General features: G+C 38.7%; 2 protein-coding genes across 15 annotated transcripts in view; both read right to left on the reverse strand.

Moving 5' to 3' along the window:
* Window positions 1–11692, reverse strand: part of slc6a9 (solute carrier family 6 member 9) — a 95984-nt gene extending 84292 nt beyond the window's left edge. The window contains exons 1-3 of one of the 3 annotated variants that reach the window (XM_056742665.1): window positions 11656–11692; window positions 11508–11576; window positions 10116–10201 (exon numbers count right to left, since the gene is read on the reverse strand). The gene's annotated coding sequence lies outside the window, so the exon portion shown is untranslated. Of the gene's footprint in view, window positions 1–10115; window positions 10248–10546; window positions 10621–11507; window positions 11577–11655 lie in introns of those variants that run through there. The other 2 variants (XM_056742668.1, XM_056742666.1) reach the window with 2 other exon arrangements.
* A 4471-nt stretch (window positions 11693–16163) lies between these two features.
* The window catches only part of rnf220a (ring finger protein 220a), a 123792-nt gene continuing 120847 nt past the window's right edge, over window positions 16164–19108 (reverse strand). For all 12 annotated transcript variants that reach the window (XM_056743542.1, XM_056743548.1, XM_056743546.1 and 9 more), the window contains one exon: window positions 16164–17929. In XM_056743542.1, the coding sequence (XP_056599520.1) occupies window positions 17858–17929 (72 nt within the window). In that variant the 3' untranslated portion in view covers window positions 16164–17857. The remainder of the gene's footprint in view (window positions 17930–19108) is intronic.

The following is a 19108-nucleotide window of genomic DNA, read 5'->3' on the forward strand; positions in this document are numbered from 1 at the left end:
AACGTCTTGTGTTTGAACAAGTTGACGACAATGATCTGACATACGATAGCTTCACTTAATTTCTGATTGTTACAGCATGCAAGATTGGGATTTTGGTTCATTCTTTATACTTGGTTTTGAAAAACAAATCAATTTCTTGTTTTTTTTAAAGCTTGTTAAATTGGCCACAGACAAAAGTGAGTCTGAGAAGAGCGGTAAGAGTAAAGTGGCAGAAAACCAAAATATAACATTACAAGGGATAGTTCACCCAAAAATGAAAATTCTGTCATCATTTATTAAACCCTCTTGTCAGTTTTTTCATCTGTAAAAAACAAAAGAAGATATTTTGGAAAAATACATTTTGGTTGGATATATTGGATATTACGCCGCCATTTTTCGGTTACCAACATTCTTTTCAAAATATATGTTTTGTGTTCTGTAGAAAAAAAAGATGGTCATGCAGGTTTAAATTGACAAGAGGGTGAGGAAATGCTGACAGAATTTACATTTTTGGGTAAACTTTAATAATTCTGTCATATATTATTGGGTTTCCATGAGAAGCACAGCACCCTCCAGTGGTCTTAGCAGTGCATCTAAAAAGACTTTTAATGGTGAGAAAATAATGTTTGTATTTTGGTATGGAAACGTATTATACACAATGTAAACATTCCTTTTAACATTTTTAACGTATGATGATAAAAAATAAACAGGAAAGTTGCAATCTGCAAAAACTGTCTCAAAAGTAAATACAGTTTTTGATCAAGTTTCAGGATGTAATAGGAAGTCATGCATAACATTTGCTATTTCTCTTACACTAGATAAGCAGGAAATAGTCTTCAACTCTTGTGCATTGAAACAATATGTAAAATGCATGATCATAAACATTGTCCTTCTAAAGATGTTAAATAACATCAAATCAACCTTTAATCCATGTTTTACTTCAGGAATTAGAGAACAGGAATCAACAACAGGTCATTTCAAGTTACAAAAGTGACTGTCAGCGTAATCTACGTATGTAGCATGTCTCAACAATAAGGCATGTTGTTGACCTGAGTTTGGCCAACAGATAAATCTGTTAACACATCCAGACGTTTCACGCAGCATCAGTCAGGGAAAATACAGTGAAGTTTAGTGAACTACTTCTCCATGATAGAGCGGCTACGGGCTTCTAGCAGTTGTTTTCCAACTGGACATACTTGAAACTTCACGGATTTGTAAGTTAGCTGAGGTGAACTTGAAATTGTGTGAGAGTGGGCACTGACCCAGATAAAGATCATAGCACTTTAACCAACGATGTCACTCACATCATGCACGTTTTTCCTACACGGTGACAAACACTAAAGCTTTAAATAGAGATATGCGCTCTTTAAAGTTCTTATTCTTCAATCTTTAACAAGACGTTATTGGCAGAAGGAGTGAATAAGGCATAATTGTACCATAACAGTACTATATTTGTTGGTGGTTAAAAGAACACACCTGTTCTCAAGGTGCGGCGACTGCTAAAAAAAGCACTTGAAAAATAGCATTCAACACGGAATTTCTTCGTTAATTAAGTTATTGTCAAATGCTTTTGAAGAGGTGTATCTTTGCTTTGAAGTCCTGTAACACCCATACACGTAATGCATTTACTGTTTAATACAAAGCAAGGTCCACCAGCATTTCATAAGAGGCATAGCGCTTATCCTGATCGTGTATACTGTATGCGTTAGGGCCCCCCTATGGGGGATACGAATAACACTTAATATTTCAAAAGTATGCAAAGCCCTTAAGCTTAAACGAACTGACCGATCACACCTGACAGCCTTTGAAAAAGGAATTTAAGCCCTCATAAGGAGTAACAAGCTTTGATTAAGATCTGTCATCTAAAGTAAATAAATGTATATGCACTTCACACTCTACATACAGGTACATGACATCATATGCTTAAAAAATGTAATCTCCCTGTGATAAAGAAATGTGAATTTTGTTTGATCGTTAGATTGGCATAAAGTTGGATAGGAAAGAAGATAAAGAAAGAGAGACAATCTGGACGAGAGCCAGGTATGTGTCTGTGTGTGCCTGAGGAGCAGTGATCTGTCTGTCTGTATGTTTGACGCCTTCACTGATGGGACAGGTGCCTCTCTTGTATTCAGCCTGACTACATCATCTTACTGATAATTGCCTTCAAGTGCTTTCCCTGAGCCATCCTTCTGTCAGCAGGCCAACCTAAGCTTCACCTTCACTTCTGTGGCACAAACTTGGAAGATTTTATAAGTTCTCCATTAACAATGTCAATTATGTAATTAAAAGTGAATCTTGCATTCCACGCTATAGTTAGATGAGGTATAACAGAACACATTTCTACAAGTGAAATTACAGGAAATTTAGATCAAAAATGTCCCACATAAAGTTAGGAAGGTCCGGGCAATATAAATGGAAGTCCCCCAACTCTAGCTTGCCCAGGTGTAAAAAGTGCACTTTTATACACTTAAATGTTCTTATTGCTCTATTTTCACATACTTATTTAACATTTAACAAAAAGTTCTCGGATGATGCACTTTTGAAACTGAAACTATGAAGTGGAACCGTGGACACTTCACGCACCCAACAGAAATAGTAGTGGAAGTGATAACGCTTCAATCTGAAGATGACTAAAGTAATGCTGGGCAAGACAGATGAAAAATACACTACACAATTTGTTTTCGTTTGACGTTATTTGCGCTCGTCTTGGAAACTGATATTCTTCCGTTTAGAATACAAGCGTTTAGTATTCCATTTGGGATGATGCTACCCTTCCTAAATTCGTAGTACACTACATGGTTAAGTACATAGTATGTATATAGTATGTCATTTGGGACACAACTTAATAGTGTCCTATATTTTTTGCATATTTACAAATTGAGTGTGTGACAAAAGAGCATTTTAGTAACATTATCTAATTATATTTCGTGCACTTTGTAACCTGGGTGGGGTTTGTAGTTTCACAAGCGCATCCAGAAACTACAGTATATTAAACTATAACATAACCAGACTTCCTATGTTCTCCAGAATTACACAGAACAAACAAACAAAAATAAACTATTAACTGCTTCCCCCAAAAAAAGACACAATCTGCAGACATTATAAATTTCCAAATATTTTCTGTTATGTGTGTATCCCATCACCTAAACATGAAATGACAAAGTGGACAACTACAGCTTATCGCTTATGTACACAACACATGTGTAGGCAAAATAACCCTTACGCATAACAGGTATGATAACATCTTAAAACGTTTCTCAAAGAATGCTTAATTGGTTTTGACAAGCCTTGTTACATAACATTGTTATACAATGAGCTTAATCCCTGCTCGGTCTTAAAACATTCAAGCAGTTGAGGATGTCTCACGCATTGTTCTGGCAATCCATCTAGTTTCAATCTTTAGGCACAATCTCATTTACATTTATCCAGAGAAAACTCGTATGTCCACAAGAGAATTAGGACAGAAAGAGCATTTCCACTAGCATTCAGTATCTCCTCAGAGGGATCCCCTAAAAACATGATTTAGCATATTTCCCATACAGGTGTCTACATGCCGAAAGTGCATAACTTGGTTCCCTCGTACTTTTCTCGCAGGTTAGCTCCTTTTTGACAGTTCCCTCGCAACAAAAAGCAACTCCACACCAGCTGTTTGGTACATTTTGACTGTTTAGCGTACAGCTCTCATTGTTTTGTGTGAGGCTACAGGGCACAAAGACGTGTGGAACGTCTAAACACTCTCCATCACAGGACCAGAGCGGAAAATGAGCACTCAGATGTCCGGTTCAATGAAATCTGTCAGTGCCGTAAGGCATGATCATGGGTTTTGACTGAAACATATTCGCAGACATAGCGGGTTCAGATTACCAAGTCGAATCCACTGGCTTGTCTCTGAAGAGCAAGAGGCTTTGTGGGCTTTGTGCACCGAGGAAAGACTAATCTAAGAGGGTTGAAAGGCATCGAGCCTCGACCACACAATGACAGATCCTCCACGTCAACGACATGTAACCTTGACCTGAAGATATTATTGTACGCAGATATAAATAACATGCAAAGTTTGTCATTTGAAACCTATTTTTCGTATGATTTGGCCCAATCCCTAAAGGTTATTGTGTGTCTTCGGAAAAATTGGTATTATCAGCTTCAGTGTAAAAAAAGAGCTTCTTTTGAGCTTAGAAGTCATCCGTTGTCATCTGCACCATTAAAAAGGTGCTTCATGATGCCACAGAAGAAGCATTTTGTTGTCTGAAATGTATAATAGAAAACCTTTAACATCAGAAGAACCTTTCGGATTCACAAAAAGATTCTTTGTAGTGAAAAACAGGTTCTTACGGTGATAAAAAGTGAAAAAAACGGTTCTTGTAAGAACCTCTGAGTAAAGGTTTTTTTGGGAACCCAAATTTCTTTTTTCTATGTAGAGTTGCACCGATACTAAATTTCTTCACTGATACAGATGACTTAGAGTGATATCTGCCAATGCAGATTCCAAAGATTGATTCTTAACTTTCTCAATGTTATTAATTCTGTTTTATCACCCAATAGTGTGAAAAATAGCTTTTATCGACGATAACGATTATTGGCCCTGCAAATTTTTTAAGAGTGTACTCCTATGGAAAATAACAGTGTAGAAATTGTGCATCACATCTCCTTTTGTGTAACAAATACGATACCACAAAAATGGATTTGTCGAGCACAAGAATGCGTTTTTTAGTAAACTATCCTAAGAAGCCTAGACAGTTATTCAACCTCAAAACATTATCTGTGAATGCAACAGCACAAATCTTGGTTCTCATAGACTGGACATTGTAAACTGACCATATAAACAACAAACCACATTTTAATCTTCGTCTGTTTGTACAGATGTCATGATAGAAGTATAGATGGGATACAATGAAGAAACAATGACGCATATGTGTATGTGGTTATGGATAAGGTTGTCCTGAATGAACCTGGCAGATGAGCAAAACCTGTCCCACAAGAAGGAGAGCCCCAAGAGAGCCGTTTGATCTTCTCTCAATAAGCGAGTTCCCTCTTTTGTCATAATCTCTTTCTCTCTCTTGTTCACACACAATTTCTGGCCCCCCAACCTGATCCCCCCTCACTCCACGCACACACTTCACACACACGTACGCTTAGGTCTCTAACATGTGGCCCAGGGAAAGTATTTTCAGGTCGAGGCATGCACAACCAAGCGGAGTGCCGTTCTTTCTGGCTCTGCCATGAACTACATTCTGCCTGTCAGCCCTATTTACCTGTCTCCATATCTCGCGTTCTCATGCGGGATGGCTGGAGTTGACGTGGAGGAAGTAAACAAAATGCCTGAGCTCCAGAATATAATATGTAGCCAAGGGAGCATATACCCATCTCACACCTGCTCATCCAGAAAGCACACCTGAATGACGGTCACGTGTCATCACATTTTTTGTCAATGTTTATATGGCCTCAGAGATATGTTCTTTTATCCAGTGCTTAGCTGGATGGCAGACATTTTGTTGGGTCTCATGAAAATATACATTCATGTACTTTAATCGCAGTGGAAACATGAACAGATGCTTGAAACCTTTTCTTTGTGCCAGCAAACAAAGGCATTGTCCGCTACAATGCCCGCTCTCCCGACAGAAAGATCTGGCAAAAGCAAAGGCAGCCATATCAAATGCGCTGTTAACTCTGCGCATGTCAAGCCGAGGTCACTGGAGCCGACGTTACCTGTGTAAATCACGGCACAATACCGTGCAATCCCGGCATTCAACAGGTGACATAAAGGACCTTTTGGGAAGTATAGTTTCCACTGGTCCTTTTCTGCAACAAAGGTTTCTTAAACATCATTGCCTGAGGACAAATCATATGACACTCTCAAACAGGAAATCTCTAAATCGGCCATTGTGCCACACCACATCAAAACCCTCCATACACACAGGAAGGCTGGGGGAGGGACAAGCTACAATCCGCTCCTCTTCTTTGACGGAAGGCCTTTAAAGAGCACTTGTAAGGATAGATTTTCTCGGTTTAACAAGGTTGCCGCGTAACCCCTGTTAAGTGTGAGATGTGACTTATATATTAAAATATACAGTCAAATGCATTACCCTCGGCCTGCCTGTGACATGCACACGAAAATATGCAAATAGCAATTAACAAATACTGTGAGATTTGCCTTATTTTCAGCATTAGATAAAACAAATCTTCCAAAGGGAACAACTTGTGGTGGTTCCCAACATTACTCTACTGAGAAATGTAAGAGAGACAAACAATTACTCCTTTGCCATGAGAAAAACTAACATCCTGGTAGATGAAGAAACTCACAAGCAATTTCATATTCAGAACGACTTCAATATTTACACTGGAGACTTAACGGGAAGCGTGATAAGGTAAACATCCATCTCTTGGGATGTTTACATTCACAGTAAAGAGTGCTGTGAAGCACATAACGTGCAAGAGAACCGCGTTCCTAAAGTCAACTGTGACATACTGTATGACAGAGATACCACAGCCTGTTATTTTTTCTTGCCGTCTTCATGCTTATAAAACTTCTTGAGTTGAGAGAGACATCACTTGTAACTGCAATTAAAAGAAAGGATTAGTTGACCATTGTGAAATGCAGAGACAGATCCTTACACTCGTGAATATTTACGAGAAAAAAGAAAGGTGGCAGTCACTTAAGAGTATACAGTGGATTTGGCGGATTTAAAACCAGTCTTTCCAACCTTCTGTTTGCACAGGTGAGTCACGGCCGCCTCAGGCCAACATACTCTATATAAATATGGATAGAGGATGATAGAATGAAAAGGAGAGAAGTAACGAGGATAAAAAGAAGCATAATGATATTACAGCCCACCACTGTTGCTCTATAGGCTCTAAATAGCATATTTAAAAATATGCCGAACACACACACACACACAAAACACCGAGTGGGTTTACATGCACAGTCTTACTCCGGTTGTGCTTAATAAGCTGAAAACAAGTAAGGTCATGTAAACGTGTTAAACGGGTAACTTTTATGGGAAAACGCTCATAAATGGCGTAAGCAAATTCGGCAGAGGTATTTTTTGCCCATTACTCCAATTTGTGCTGCATGTAAACGCCTTCACTATTTTCTCTCAGTTTTGTTTATTTGTGCATGTCTGAAAGCGCAATAGTAAAAGTCCCAAATGGAAGAAATAGTAAAATAACGCATTAAAGTCCGCTCTCCAATCATGCAGTTGATGTAGGAATGTCAAAATGAAAAATTGTTGCATATGCAGGTACTGCAGCCATGAGAAGAGATATAAAGATAAAGCTTCTGACCATTTTCCCGCTGCATTTTTAATTACTAAACAGACTGCACGCGAGAAACCTGGCAAGTCTCAAACTTCCATGTAAACGTGGTTTTCTGCATAGCCGGTTTATAACTATAAATGTAAACACGTTTCTTTTTAAAGCTGATTTTTGATAGAAATCCAATTATTTTGTGCATGTTAACGCACCCATTGTTGATTCACACGTTTTAGAGGGAAAATTTGAGAGGGGATTTTAATGATTCCCTAGATGGAGTAAAAATGTAGTGAAGGAAAATAAATGTTATTAACTTTTTTTTATCATTTTCTCACTCTCGTGTCATTCCAATCCTGTAAGACTTTCCTCTGCAGAACACAAAAGAAGATGTTTTGAAGAATGGATCCCTTTGACTATCATTGTATGAAAAACCCTTGAGACATTTCTCAAAATACCTTCTTTTGAAAAGAGCCATATACACTTTTTGAATGACATGAGGGTGAATAAATGATGAAAGAATTTAATTTCTGTATTAACTATGACTTTATTTTTCAAATGACTCTACAAATGTTATGAAATGTTCTGCCGCCCTCTAGTGGATTACACAGTAAATTGCAGAGAACCTCAGACTGAAACACAGGACAAACCAAGGAACTGCCATGACATGAGCTGCAAAAACACGCTTAAAGTGGACAGGTCAGATGTGTGGAGACTTAACACCATGTCAGACATGTATCACAGATAACAAAGGGCTTCACAGCAGGAATGATGAACGAGGCAGTCAACATTCTCCTGCTCTCACATATATTGACTGTAAGGATCATGGCTCTGTTGTCAGAGATAACAGACTGCACAAGCCAACAACCCTTTGTTCTTATCTTTCTTTCAGTCTGTCACATGCAGAACATCAGGTACCTCATGTCTGCGCTCTCTCTCTTTATTTGAGCAGCCAAGACATTACGTGCGGGTTGGATTGAGATCTCATCCCCCTTTTACTCCCATAGAATTAATTTCCCCTACTATGGCAGCAAATGGGGGATGAGATAAGTTTTCCTTACCGACATTCTTCCAAATATCTTTCTTTGTGTTTAGCAGAACAAAGACATACAGGTTGGAAACAATCTGAGGGTGAGTGCATTTACATTTATGCATTTAGCAGATGCTTTAATCCAAAGCGACTTACGATGTATTATCCTATACATTTGTACATAGGTATTTGCAATCCCCTGGGATCAAACCCACAACCTTGCGGTGTTAACGCAATGCTCTCACCACTGAGCTACAGGAAAGCATGAGTAAATGATGAAAGAATTTTATTTTTTGGACGAACTATCCCTTTAATAAGTAAGTGATGCTAAACCTTAGAACAGTAGTAGAGACCTGTATATATATGCATGTAAATCAGCTTTTGTGCTCCAGAAAGAAAGCAAATCATGTGTTCGGAAGAACATGAGGATGAATAAATAATGACAGAAATGTCAATTTAAGATAAACTATTCTCAAATTAAGAATAACTATTTCCTAGTGACACTCGAAAGTCTTCAACAAATCCTTCAGCGTGGCCTAATATCTCAGAGAAATGATGTACACTGTTTCTGGGCTTAAGCCGTAGCCAAAGTTAAGCATGCATTGTGTTGTGTTTGGTTAGGGGTATGTGTAACGTTTGCTAACTGTTTCCAAATCCCCCTATTAGAGGCTCTTCCCATTAAACACACCAAAGTACAGTCGCAGGCTTATGACATAGTTTACATACACAATTAGCCGTATTATTACGCAATTAGCTGAGCATATCCCTGCTAACACAAACAAATTAACAGAGTAGGACGAGGTGTGACCCATGTTCTTGAAAGACTGAGATAACCAAACAAAGACGGCTCTCTCAGGAAAGACTGTGTGCACAGCGTACCTCCACAAATCTTCACACAGAAAACAAATCATTAGACTTAAGACTTACACAAACTGCACAAGAAACTTTGCAAGATTTTGTACAGCTCTAAACACAATATTGATGGTCAGACACCGCATGGTGAAGGCACGAAACAACTGCACAACATTATAACTATTTTCAACCATCAATAAGTCCCCATCAAGTGTTTCACTATATCCTTATGTGAGGTTATGCTAGGACCTGTCTTTCCCCCACTTTTCAGATAGACAGATACTGTAAAGGGACATACAGATGTAAAGGGTCTACACTGCAGCCCCCCAACGCATAGACAAAGGGCCAGTGTTTGCCCTGTGGCCAGACGAAAGATGAAAGGTAAGGTGATGAGCGGAGGAGATGAAACAGCCGGTATAATAGTTGAGCATCTCAGGCGGCAAAGTAAAAGGCTTTCTTGTGTGAGTGGAGTGGGTTGTGAGGGGGAAACTCGAGCTCTAAGTTTCAACTGCTCGTGCACATGTGGGAGGTTAAAGACAGTCGGGATGTGATGACTTTTTAGCATCACAGAGAAAACGAATGCTTGACTTTAATATATAAATGTATAGCCTAATAAAGCAAAAACTACAGAAAAATGAATGGGCTACAAAACAATAGGAGGTACTTTTGCATTACAAAATATCATTTTTTATGTAATATGCTTCAAAGTCTTTACATCTATGGCTAAGGTAAAGATGATACTTGTAGCATGGGAAATAAAAAACAAACCTGTATAACTGTTCTCAATTAAAAACAGTTGTAAAATAAATAATACGAGTAAACAAAATAATGATGTGTCTTAAAACTCAACACAGAAAGTGAAAACAAATTTGAATATGCATTCATATTCCTATGATATATAATATTTTTGGACCAAATATCTGGATTGTTTGTTGTTGGACTCTTGGCAGTGGTCTGATCAATTTGGTATCTTTAAAAACTGGGCAGAACTATAAACATTGGCCTAACTTACCAGACTTTGGGTGGAGACTGTGTTGACATGACAGCTGTTTCTGGAAAATAGGTTCAATCTCCCTGTTCTTAACAGGGGCCTTTTATCTGTCACCGATACGTTTATCCAGTTATTACTTTAATTAATAAAATCACTTTTTTTATATTTTTATATTGTGATAGGTTTATAGAAAATACAGATCAGTGCTCAAAATAATTGCCTTATTATACACAGGTTCACAATAGTAAGCTTATAATACTAATATAGAATTTGCGTGACGTCGATTTTGCAGCAGTCCTATTTGCGTCCTCACGTTATGTCCGTAAACACAAAGGAGGAACCGGCTAACGTACTTTATTGCGTGTGCGAATACCGCGGTTTATTCTCATGAAACACAATATTCGATTGAATTTAAGATGTCATCTAATGTTAATGTTTCATGTTGGAATCACCTGTTGGTCATAACTAGTGTTCTGTCCGAGTTCACCTTGGTAGAATCATAGGCTGTGTCCGAAATAGCCCACTATACGTGCACCGTTTGAGGGGACATCACTCTTTATTGACGAACTCACAGTGTACATTATTGAGTGCACACAATCAATCCCATGATGCATCATAATAACGAGTGTACAACCATTGTACACTCACGGCTAGCTGCTAGCCTAGCCATCTATCGTGCGGCACGCGCTGAATGAATTCCCGCGTCTCGGCAGAAGATGGCGCCCGCAGCGTATCCGCACTTTTCACCCGCTAGTAAAAGTGAATATTGAACTAATGTAGGGAATAGTGAATGACGGTATAGGGGGCGATTTCGGACACATCCCAAGACCTTATCAGTTAAGTCCGAGTCCAAAGGGGACAAAGTTGGACTTAAGTCCGGGGCCTGGTTGCATAAAGCTCCTTAAGTTTTCCCTTAAGTGTGGTGACTTCCCTTTACCAAAGACAAAAGGAGACTAACTTAAGTAAAACTTAAGGTGTATTAAAGGCCAGACTTAAGGTAAAATAACACTTAAGGTGCTTTATGCAACCAGGCCCAAGTCCTTAACATCCCCAGTCCATAAGGTTTAAATGATTTGAAATTATAATTTCCACCCATCTTAATAAGTGTTGCCACATCAGAAAGGCCAAGATGCTCTGACACCACAGATCATGTATCCACACAGTGAAAAAAAAACAATATGTACAGTGCAACAGCAGAGAAGACATTTTGGGTATTAAATAAAGTCTCAGCTTTCAAAGTCTGTAAAATTTTATAAATTCAAGCAATAAATACTGTTTTGTGGTGCTTAAATGTTTAGAGCCTCCGTTGGAGCAGCGTGTTGACCATCATCTCTTCTCATTATAGCAGGAATTAAACACGAAATAACATGAGATACACATTCTGTGTGTACTAAAGTGAATCTACTAACTCACCTGTCTGGTTTGTTTGTTGGAAAAAAATGGCTGATGTCTTTGAGTTGAGTCATACATATAAAACGGGCACTGCAAGATTTAAGAAAAAACATTATTTTCATTATTAAAGTCACGTGTGCACATTTTTCTCCATGGAGGGCACCAGTACCTCCGTTCTGTATTTGTTACTATAGTTGAAATATAGTTTGAATGTAAGATAGTAATGATTTAAATGGTCCTACTAGAGATGTCTGTTTTAACATGGTTTAAATTTGATTTGTTGCTTTAATCTGCTGAACGATAGCGACCTCATGTGGAAGCTGTGTTAAACTACAAGATATCTGTAGAAAGCTGAAAATTAAAGACATGCGGCAAAGGTTTAAATACCTATAATTCACATAAACATATCATTGCTTCTTTTTTCCACATATACTTTGACAATTTCTTTATAAAATTCTGTAAGAAAATGAACATTATATCTATAAAAGTTCAGAAAACTATAAAATAAGACAAATGTGACTATAACGATTATTAATTTTATGTTATATATATATATATATATATACTTTATTATGTTATCACTAAAATCCAATAAAAAATGCTATTGTAGCATTTGAATAGTAACTGTTTGGCTTAAACCTAAAAGGGATAGTCCACCCAAAAATTCTGTCATGAATAACTTGACCTCGATTTGTTCCCAACCTGTAGACATTTATTCGTTCTGTTGAACATATAGAAAGATATTTAGAAGAATGTTTGCAACTGACATTTCTGGGGTTGTCAATGGTTCCCCAGACCTGCTTGTTTTCCTAAATTCTTCAAAATATATTATTTCATGTTTAACAGAACAAAAAATAAATATACAATATTTTTTTCTACTATGGTAGTCAATGGTGCCCCAAAAATCTAAATTGCTTAAGTTTTTCCAAAAATCTTTGTCTCTGACCAACCAAAGACAGTCATACAGGTTTGAAACAACTCAAAGATGAGTAATTCATCACAGAATTTTCATTTTCTTTGGGTAAATTTTTATTTTAAAAGTTCATATATTTCAACTCTGGTGTTTCAACATATATTTACATTATATTTTAAATGATATATTTTAACTTTACAGAACACACACATAGTACAGGAGATATTCCCTTTATCTTATCTCTGTGCGTGAGTGCATGCGTGTTATTTAATTTAAGATCTAATATGACCAAGATCCTTAAATAATGATCATTTGTAGCAGCACACTTATTGCACCAGTCAACCGCAGTCAAAGTTGACAAACACAGACAAAGTTTATAAACCTTTATCTGACAGCGGATACATTGCTGTGAGTGTGGATGCATTATGTCGCGGGGTCGTAATATGTTATACTTGTGATTGATATGTGCAATCTCTGGGAAGCAGCGGATATGAATGCAACAGCGGGTTTTCTTTAGTAATAAATAGGTATTGAGAGAGATTACTGAGCCTGGGGAGCAACACTCCCACGCTGCCCCATTAAGAGTCTACAGCAACGCAGTCTTAATATCTCATCTTTCATGCGAGGAGGTTTATGGTAATCCTGTCAATAACACACAAACTTGCATGCACATACAACAAGCACAAACACCATTATACCTCAACTTGTTATGAACCAAGCGTCCCTGTTAAATCCTCATAATGTCACTAGGCAATTGTGAGCATTGGTGAAAAAAACCACGATTCCGTAGGGTTCTAACTTTAGTTACATAGCTTTTGAAACATTGATAACACACCGGGCATTGCATTGCTACAAACAGCTCATGAGGGATTTTTTTAAACATGCCGTATTTTACAACGTTTGCATTGTTTTCTGTAGGCATGAATGCTCTTGTAACAGAAAGCTGTTTATTTTGATTTCTATCCAGTCACGGTCAAGCGAGACCAATGCGCAGCAAACTGTTCTGAAAACATGATGAGCCTGCAGTTTGTGTACCCTCACGTTTTAAAACAGAGCAATACGCCAGACGGCCACACATTTCCACGTTGCTTAATTTCCTCTTCTAGTGCATAACAAAATACCCAAAGCCTTTTTTTCTGTCAAGCACCTTGAGTGAATCGATCTTATAAAGAGGATGAGAAAAGAAGAGGCTCCTAATTGAATGAGTTGTACGAGCACTTCAAGCAGAGCCGGAGGAAGTGGAGCACACCATTGGGGAGGGAGGAGATTTGGGGTGGTGGGGAGACTCACGTCAAATTCCCACATGAAGGTGTAAATTACCATCGGTACAGACAGCCAATGCGTTCGAGGAATTACCCAACATGGCAGAGAAGGCCTGTCCTATTGATTGGTCTGTGGAGATGTTTGTAAACTGGCTATAATGGCTCCCACACTTTATACTCCCCATCAGGGATGACTTTGACCTCCAAAAGCAATTTCTATAGATCTGCTTTCACTCAACCGGCATCTTCCTGGTTCCAGTGCCACTCAGGCCACGGGGCGGGAGGTAACCCGAGCCCGGCCCGCGGCCCGCCTAATGCACTCTATGGATCGCGCTCCCGTCTGCAACACGCGGCCTCGACTGTAAGTAAAGACTTGGGTTAGATACTAGAGGTGAGATGATCCAACCACAGTTACATTCACTTACAACCACATGGAGACACATTACCACATACTACACTGAACCCGTATTGAACTCACGGTCAGAAATCTATCCCTAAATGCTGTCAACAACACTGGAGACACTACATAGATGTGGGTACAAGGATCGTTGTTATTCGTTTTTCCAGCTTGAAAAATGACATCACCTATGTGTGCGTCCATCATTTTCTTTTCAGTAGCCTGCAGTGTTGCACCGGCAGTCTGGCACTGTTTACTCACTAGCTTGTTTCACTCCTTTCAAACAAACTTGAATGAGATGTCGGGCTGTGAGGACTTAATATAAGCTCCTGCTGATTTTCCAACGCATCTATCAACACTTTACGGGCGTCTGAAAGTACTTAATGGCCCGGCTACTGCTTGCTCTGCGGTGCCGATAATATACAGAATGTACTACTGAGTTTGGACTCGCATCAGACGATCCACCGGGGAGGGAGAAGACTTTCTAATTAGAGTCAACATCTTGTAATTTCATGAAAGTTTCATTACAGTCCTTAATGTTTAAAGCAAACGCTGTTGGTGCTTTAAGAGTGCTGTGCAGGTAAAACATCAGCAGGGTATTTAACCTGTAGATGGGAGAACAGAGTTATAGAGCTTCCTTTTATCATCTAATTTGAAGCACTCCGTGATGGTGTAAAATCAATGGGGTAGTTTTAAAAGTTCATTATAGCTACCAGATGCTGTGTAATGCGTAACGCAGTGTAATGGGGACTGTGTATATTACTGTTCAATACCTTTAGGAAATTGCCTGCTGCTAGACAGTCCTAATGTCTGAGAGCGTTAGCAAAAAAAGCTTTAGCATTTTTCTTATTTAAATGACCTTTCTTATATAAAAATTTACCTTTAAATTTAACGGTACCCTCTTCCCATTATAAATTTGGCATTATTTCAGAGAGAAAAAATGTTATGATAACCCACTTTTGCTTTGATGGTCCAGTGTATGAACGTTGGCGGCATCTAGCGGTGAGGTTGCCAATTGCAACTAACGGCTCACTCCACCCTTCCCTTTCGAAGCACTATGGCAGCTACAAAGACGTAAAAACTCAATGTAAGGGAACCAACAGTGTACATAGATAAAAATAGGTCATTCTAAGGTAGTAAAGGTCTTTCTAATGTCTTTATACACATCTGAAGATGTAGTTATGTATATTATATTGCGTTTCTGTCAACAGATCCTCCACAAAAATTACACACAATGCATCTCCTGATCCATGTTATCGCATGACGCAGGTAGATCTTGAAATGCTTCTAAATTTCACATCTTTTTCTACGTAAATGTTTTACGAAGTTTTCAAAATCACTTAAAATGAACTCCAACGAATTCTCACACTTAAATATTATGTACTGACATATCACTGCTTTCAAACCTCAAATCTCCATATTTCATGATTCAATTTTTTTGCCGTAAATCATTATTATTATTATTAGACCCCCTAATGTTTGTCACTGGGTTTTGCAAATATCTAACCAATAAAAAGTATTTAAAAGTGCCTGTCAACTTTGACAACATAATACATAATAATCATCATTTAAAACAGTGTGGATTTGGACATTTAAAGCAACAGCGGCAATATTTTATTTATTTATTGCGTTCATATTTCCACTGTTTTTAAATACTGCAAGCTCCTAAAACCACGACAAATTCCTTGTGTGTGTTTGTGCAGACTTTGTGAACTAAGTACATTCTGATATATCCAGCAACTTTAGTTCTTAATATCTTTAATGTGTACTCTTGACTAACGCTCCTCATAAGTTGCATCAACATGTTAAGCATGTGGTTTACTTTAAAAAGAACATGACCAGCTACTCTTCTGAAGTACTTGCAAGAGCATAATACTGCACTGCTGAATCTATGGCCTGCCAGATCTGGGAATGAAGCCAGCAACATGGTGACCATTTTAAATTTACAGTCATTTAATTGAAGTCAAATGTAGCTTACAAACGGAAAAGACACGTACCATTTTCAAGAAAATACAAGGACACAAATCATATCACACAATCATCTTGTGCAATTTTTCATCTTTGGGGCAGGAACGTAGTGTTCAGCAAAGAAAGGATACAAAGAGTCAACTCTTATTAACTAGCTGTATTTTACAAGTTACAGAAAAACCTGTTTAGAGGAGCAACACATCTCCAACATTGTGTCAAACTTGAGGATAAAGGTTCATTTGTTTTTTGTTTGTCAAAAACGTAATATTAAAGTAAATCTCTTCCTGATCTTATCACCCAGCCTGTGAGGATGAGGATTTGAAAAACAGCGAAATAATTTATAACAAAAGCAACATTTGACTGTTTATTGTGGTGTTGTGATCAGCAATGACCTTTCATGTCTTCCTTTTTTGCGCTTACATCAATACAGAAATCACAGAATACACAGATGTACAAATATTAAGCACATGGTCTCATCCCGGGGGAAACGGGAGCTGTCAGCCAGGGAAATGAGATTCTTGACTTCTTCGGTTAATTCATTCTTAGATGAAAAATGAAAATCATCACGATTATCCTAGAGAGGAAATCTGATCATCACTTGTCAATGAGACCACCCGAACTGTTTGGCATTTCTATAAAAGTCCTTTTTAGCTGAAAGAAACTGATAAGCTCCTGGAATGAATGAGCAATAAATTCAATCTTTTGTATCAGGGCGAAAGCCTTCTGCAAGCTGGGCTGTAGCGATATTACTGTTAGGGTATAAAAAGTGGTCCAGTTTACAAATGAGGGTGATTAAACGCCCATTTAAATCTACCCCCCATGTGTCAGGAAAAAGAAAGCAAAGAAAACCAAAGACACTTCCTTCCTTGAGGGTTGAATCTACAGTTTTCACTGTATATTTCAATGAAAAATGTACACCTATATCTTTTAAGTCCTAGTTTGAGTAGTTTATTATTATTATTATTATTACTTAAATTTCTTCCTGTACAATGAAATACAACTTCAACTTCAAGACAACAACATCTGTTTAAAAATACAGAGGGTTTTCTTTTTTTTACTCGACAAGATTGTAACATACCCCGCCCCTTTCGACCCCAACCACCCCCAACTAAAACTGGACTTTTTAATCAATATATACTTCTGTGTTTATGTCAGTGTATGTGTGTGTGTGTGTTCATGTGTATACAAGTGTGTTTTTGTTCTCTATGTCATTTACTCACAACACTGTAAACATACAGAGACTATTATACATGTGCTTGCACTGCTTCATTGAATTTGGTTGACATCACTAGAACACCACAAAAGAAGTAATGATTCGGGGTGAAAAGAGAACACAATGCAGAAAAAAGACCAAAGGGTGGTCTATCGGACTGACACCGGGGGATCTAATGTCTTCGGTTCCAGTTGGGGCGGTCTTGGTAAAGCAGTCATCACACACAGGGAGAAAAAGGGGGCGATGTAGAGCAGCAGTGGTGTGGGTGGAGGGACAGAATGAGCAGTTTTCTTTCCTTCATTTGCACAGAAGGGCTTCCTCATCGACAACACCAAGGAACACAGTTGACTTTGGAAAGGATGGATCAACACAACAGAACACTTGCCCCTGAGGGGAAGTGGGGGCTTTAAACACAGGCATTTAAAGAGGAGAGCTATATACAGTCCTCATAGTCCTATGCTTGTGAAGTTAGTCCCCTTTAAAGTCAATCCAAGTTTATGCCTCTAATGTTTACGAGGCTGGACAATTCTTCACCCCCTCGGAAGGAAACCAAAATACGCTAGAACAAATGGAAATGGAAATTCGAAAAACAAAAGCGAAGAATAATCCAGACTCTCTTCACAAATACACACGCCTGAGGTCCCCTGGTGACGTGATGGTGTTGCATTGTGGGCAAAGTTTCTTGTTTCCCTGTTGGGAGAGAAACAAAAGGGAATGATGAGATGAAGTTTGTCAAAGTTGTAGAATACAAATACAGTTGACTGTGGTATCTGAACATTTGTTTTTCTGCGCTAGGCGGCCCACCCTGTTGGAAAAGTCTTTTCCACTACCACTCTGAAGTTCAGCCAGTGCCCAATAAAGCCAGCATCATAAAAGCTTAAAGAACAGCAGGGAGATGTAGAAGAAGAGGAGGAGGAAGGTGAGCTGTGTGGTCTACTGTCTACGCCACACACTGACGGAATCACAACAGGATCCCGGTGTTAAAGTCAGCAACTATAGACTGCTGTATAAAACACCACAAAGGCGCACTTGACAGACACAGCACAGTCTGTACAGGTTAACTGCAGTATATTCCAAAACACAAGGCATGTCAAAACACATGGAGAAACAGACCTGACTACAGACTTCAATTACAGACAGAAGCAGTAAAGTGAAGAATTTACTACTATGTTGATGATTATGTCCTGAAGTTACCTTCTAAGACGTCACGCACATTTACACCACTAATGCACATATATGAACTGGTAACTTTGGATAGGGGGTGGTTCAAATGTATAGCAAAGTCACTGTTTGGATTGTTGACTGATGTCAACCAATAGTCTGGAACCAGAGGATTTGTGGCTCCATATGACCCTGTTAATATCTACATCACAGAACACCAGAACCCGCTCCTACTACAAGAGATCCAGCAACACTCTATTTGGCTTGTGCAACAAGGCCTTCCATTCGCTCATCATGCCTCGATGGTGAATGCGCGTTTGTCAGAGCTGACATCATAATCCGACAGCGGTTCATTTTGATGTGGCTGACTAAACCGGTAAAACGAAGTCAGGTACATAAAAAAACATACAAAAACTGTTGTCTGCTGTTCAACCTGAAGCAGACCACCATTCCTGCATGATCCCCCTTAACCGAGACTCCTCAGACACAAAGGGGTCTCGAGATCCCTTTGTTCTGGGACGCCCGAGTTTACGCGGTTTTAATGAGCGCGGGCAGGTCGTGGACTAAACATGGGCTCCTCACATCAGCGGCGAGCTGCTGCGCTCCATTAGCTTCATAAAACAAGGCTGACGCTAACCAAATTACACGCATTTACTTTGATCAAGACGCAAGGAGCCCCGCCGTGCTACTTTTATTGCTGTCTTCAGG

Source organism: Triplophysa dalaica, chromosome 3, assembly GCF_015846415.1.
Source record: "Triplophysa dalaica isolate WHDGS20190420 chromosome 3, ASM1584641v1, whole genome shotgun sequence".
Classification (NCBI taxonomy): Eukaryota; Metazoa; Chordata; class Actinopteri; order Cypriniformes; family Nemacheilidae; genus Triplophysa; species Triplophysa dalaica.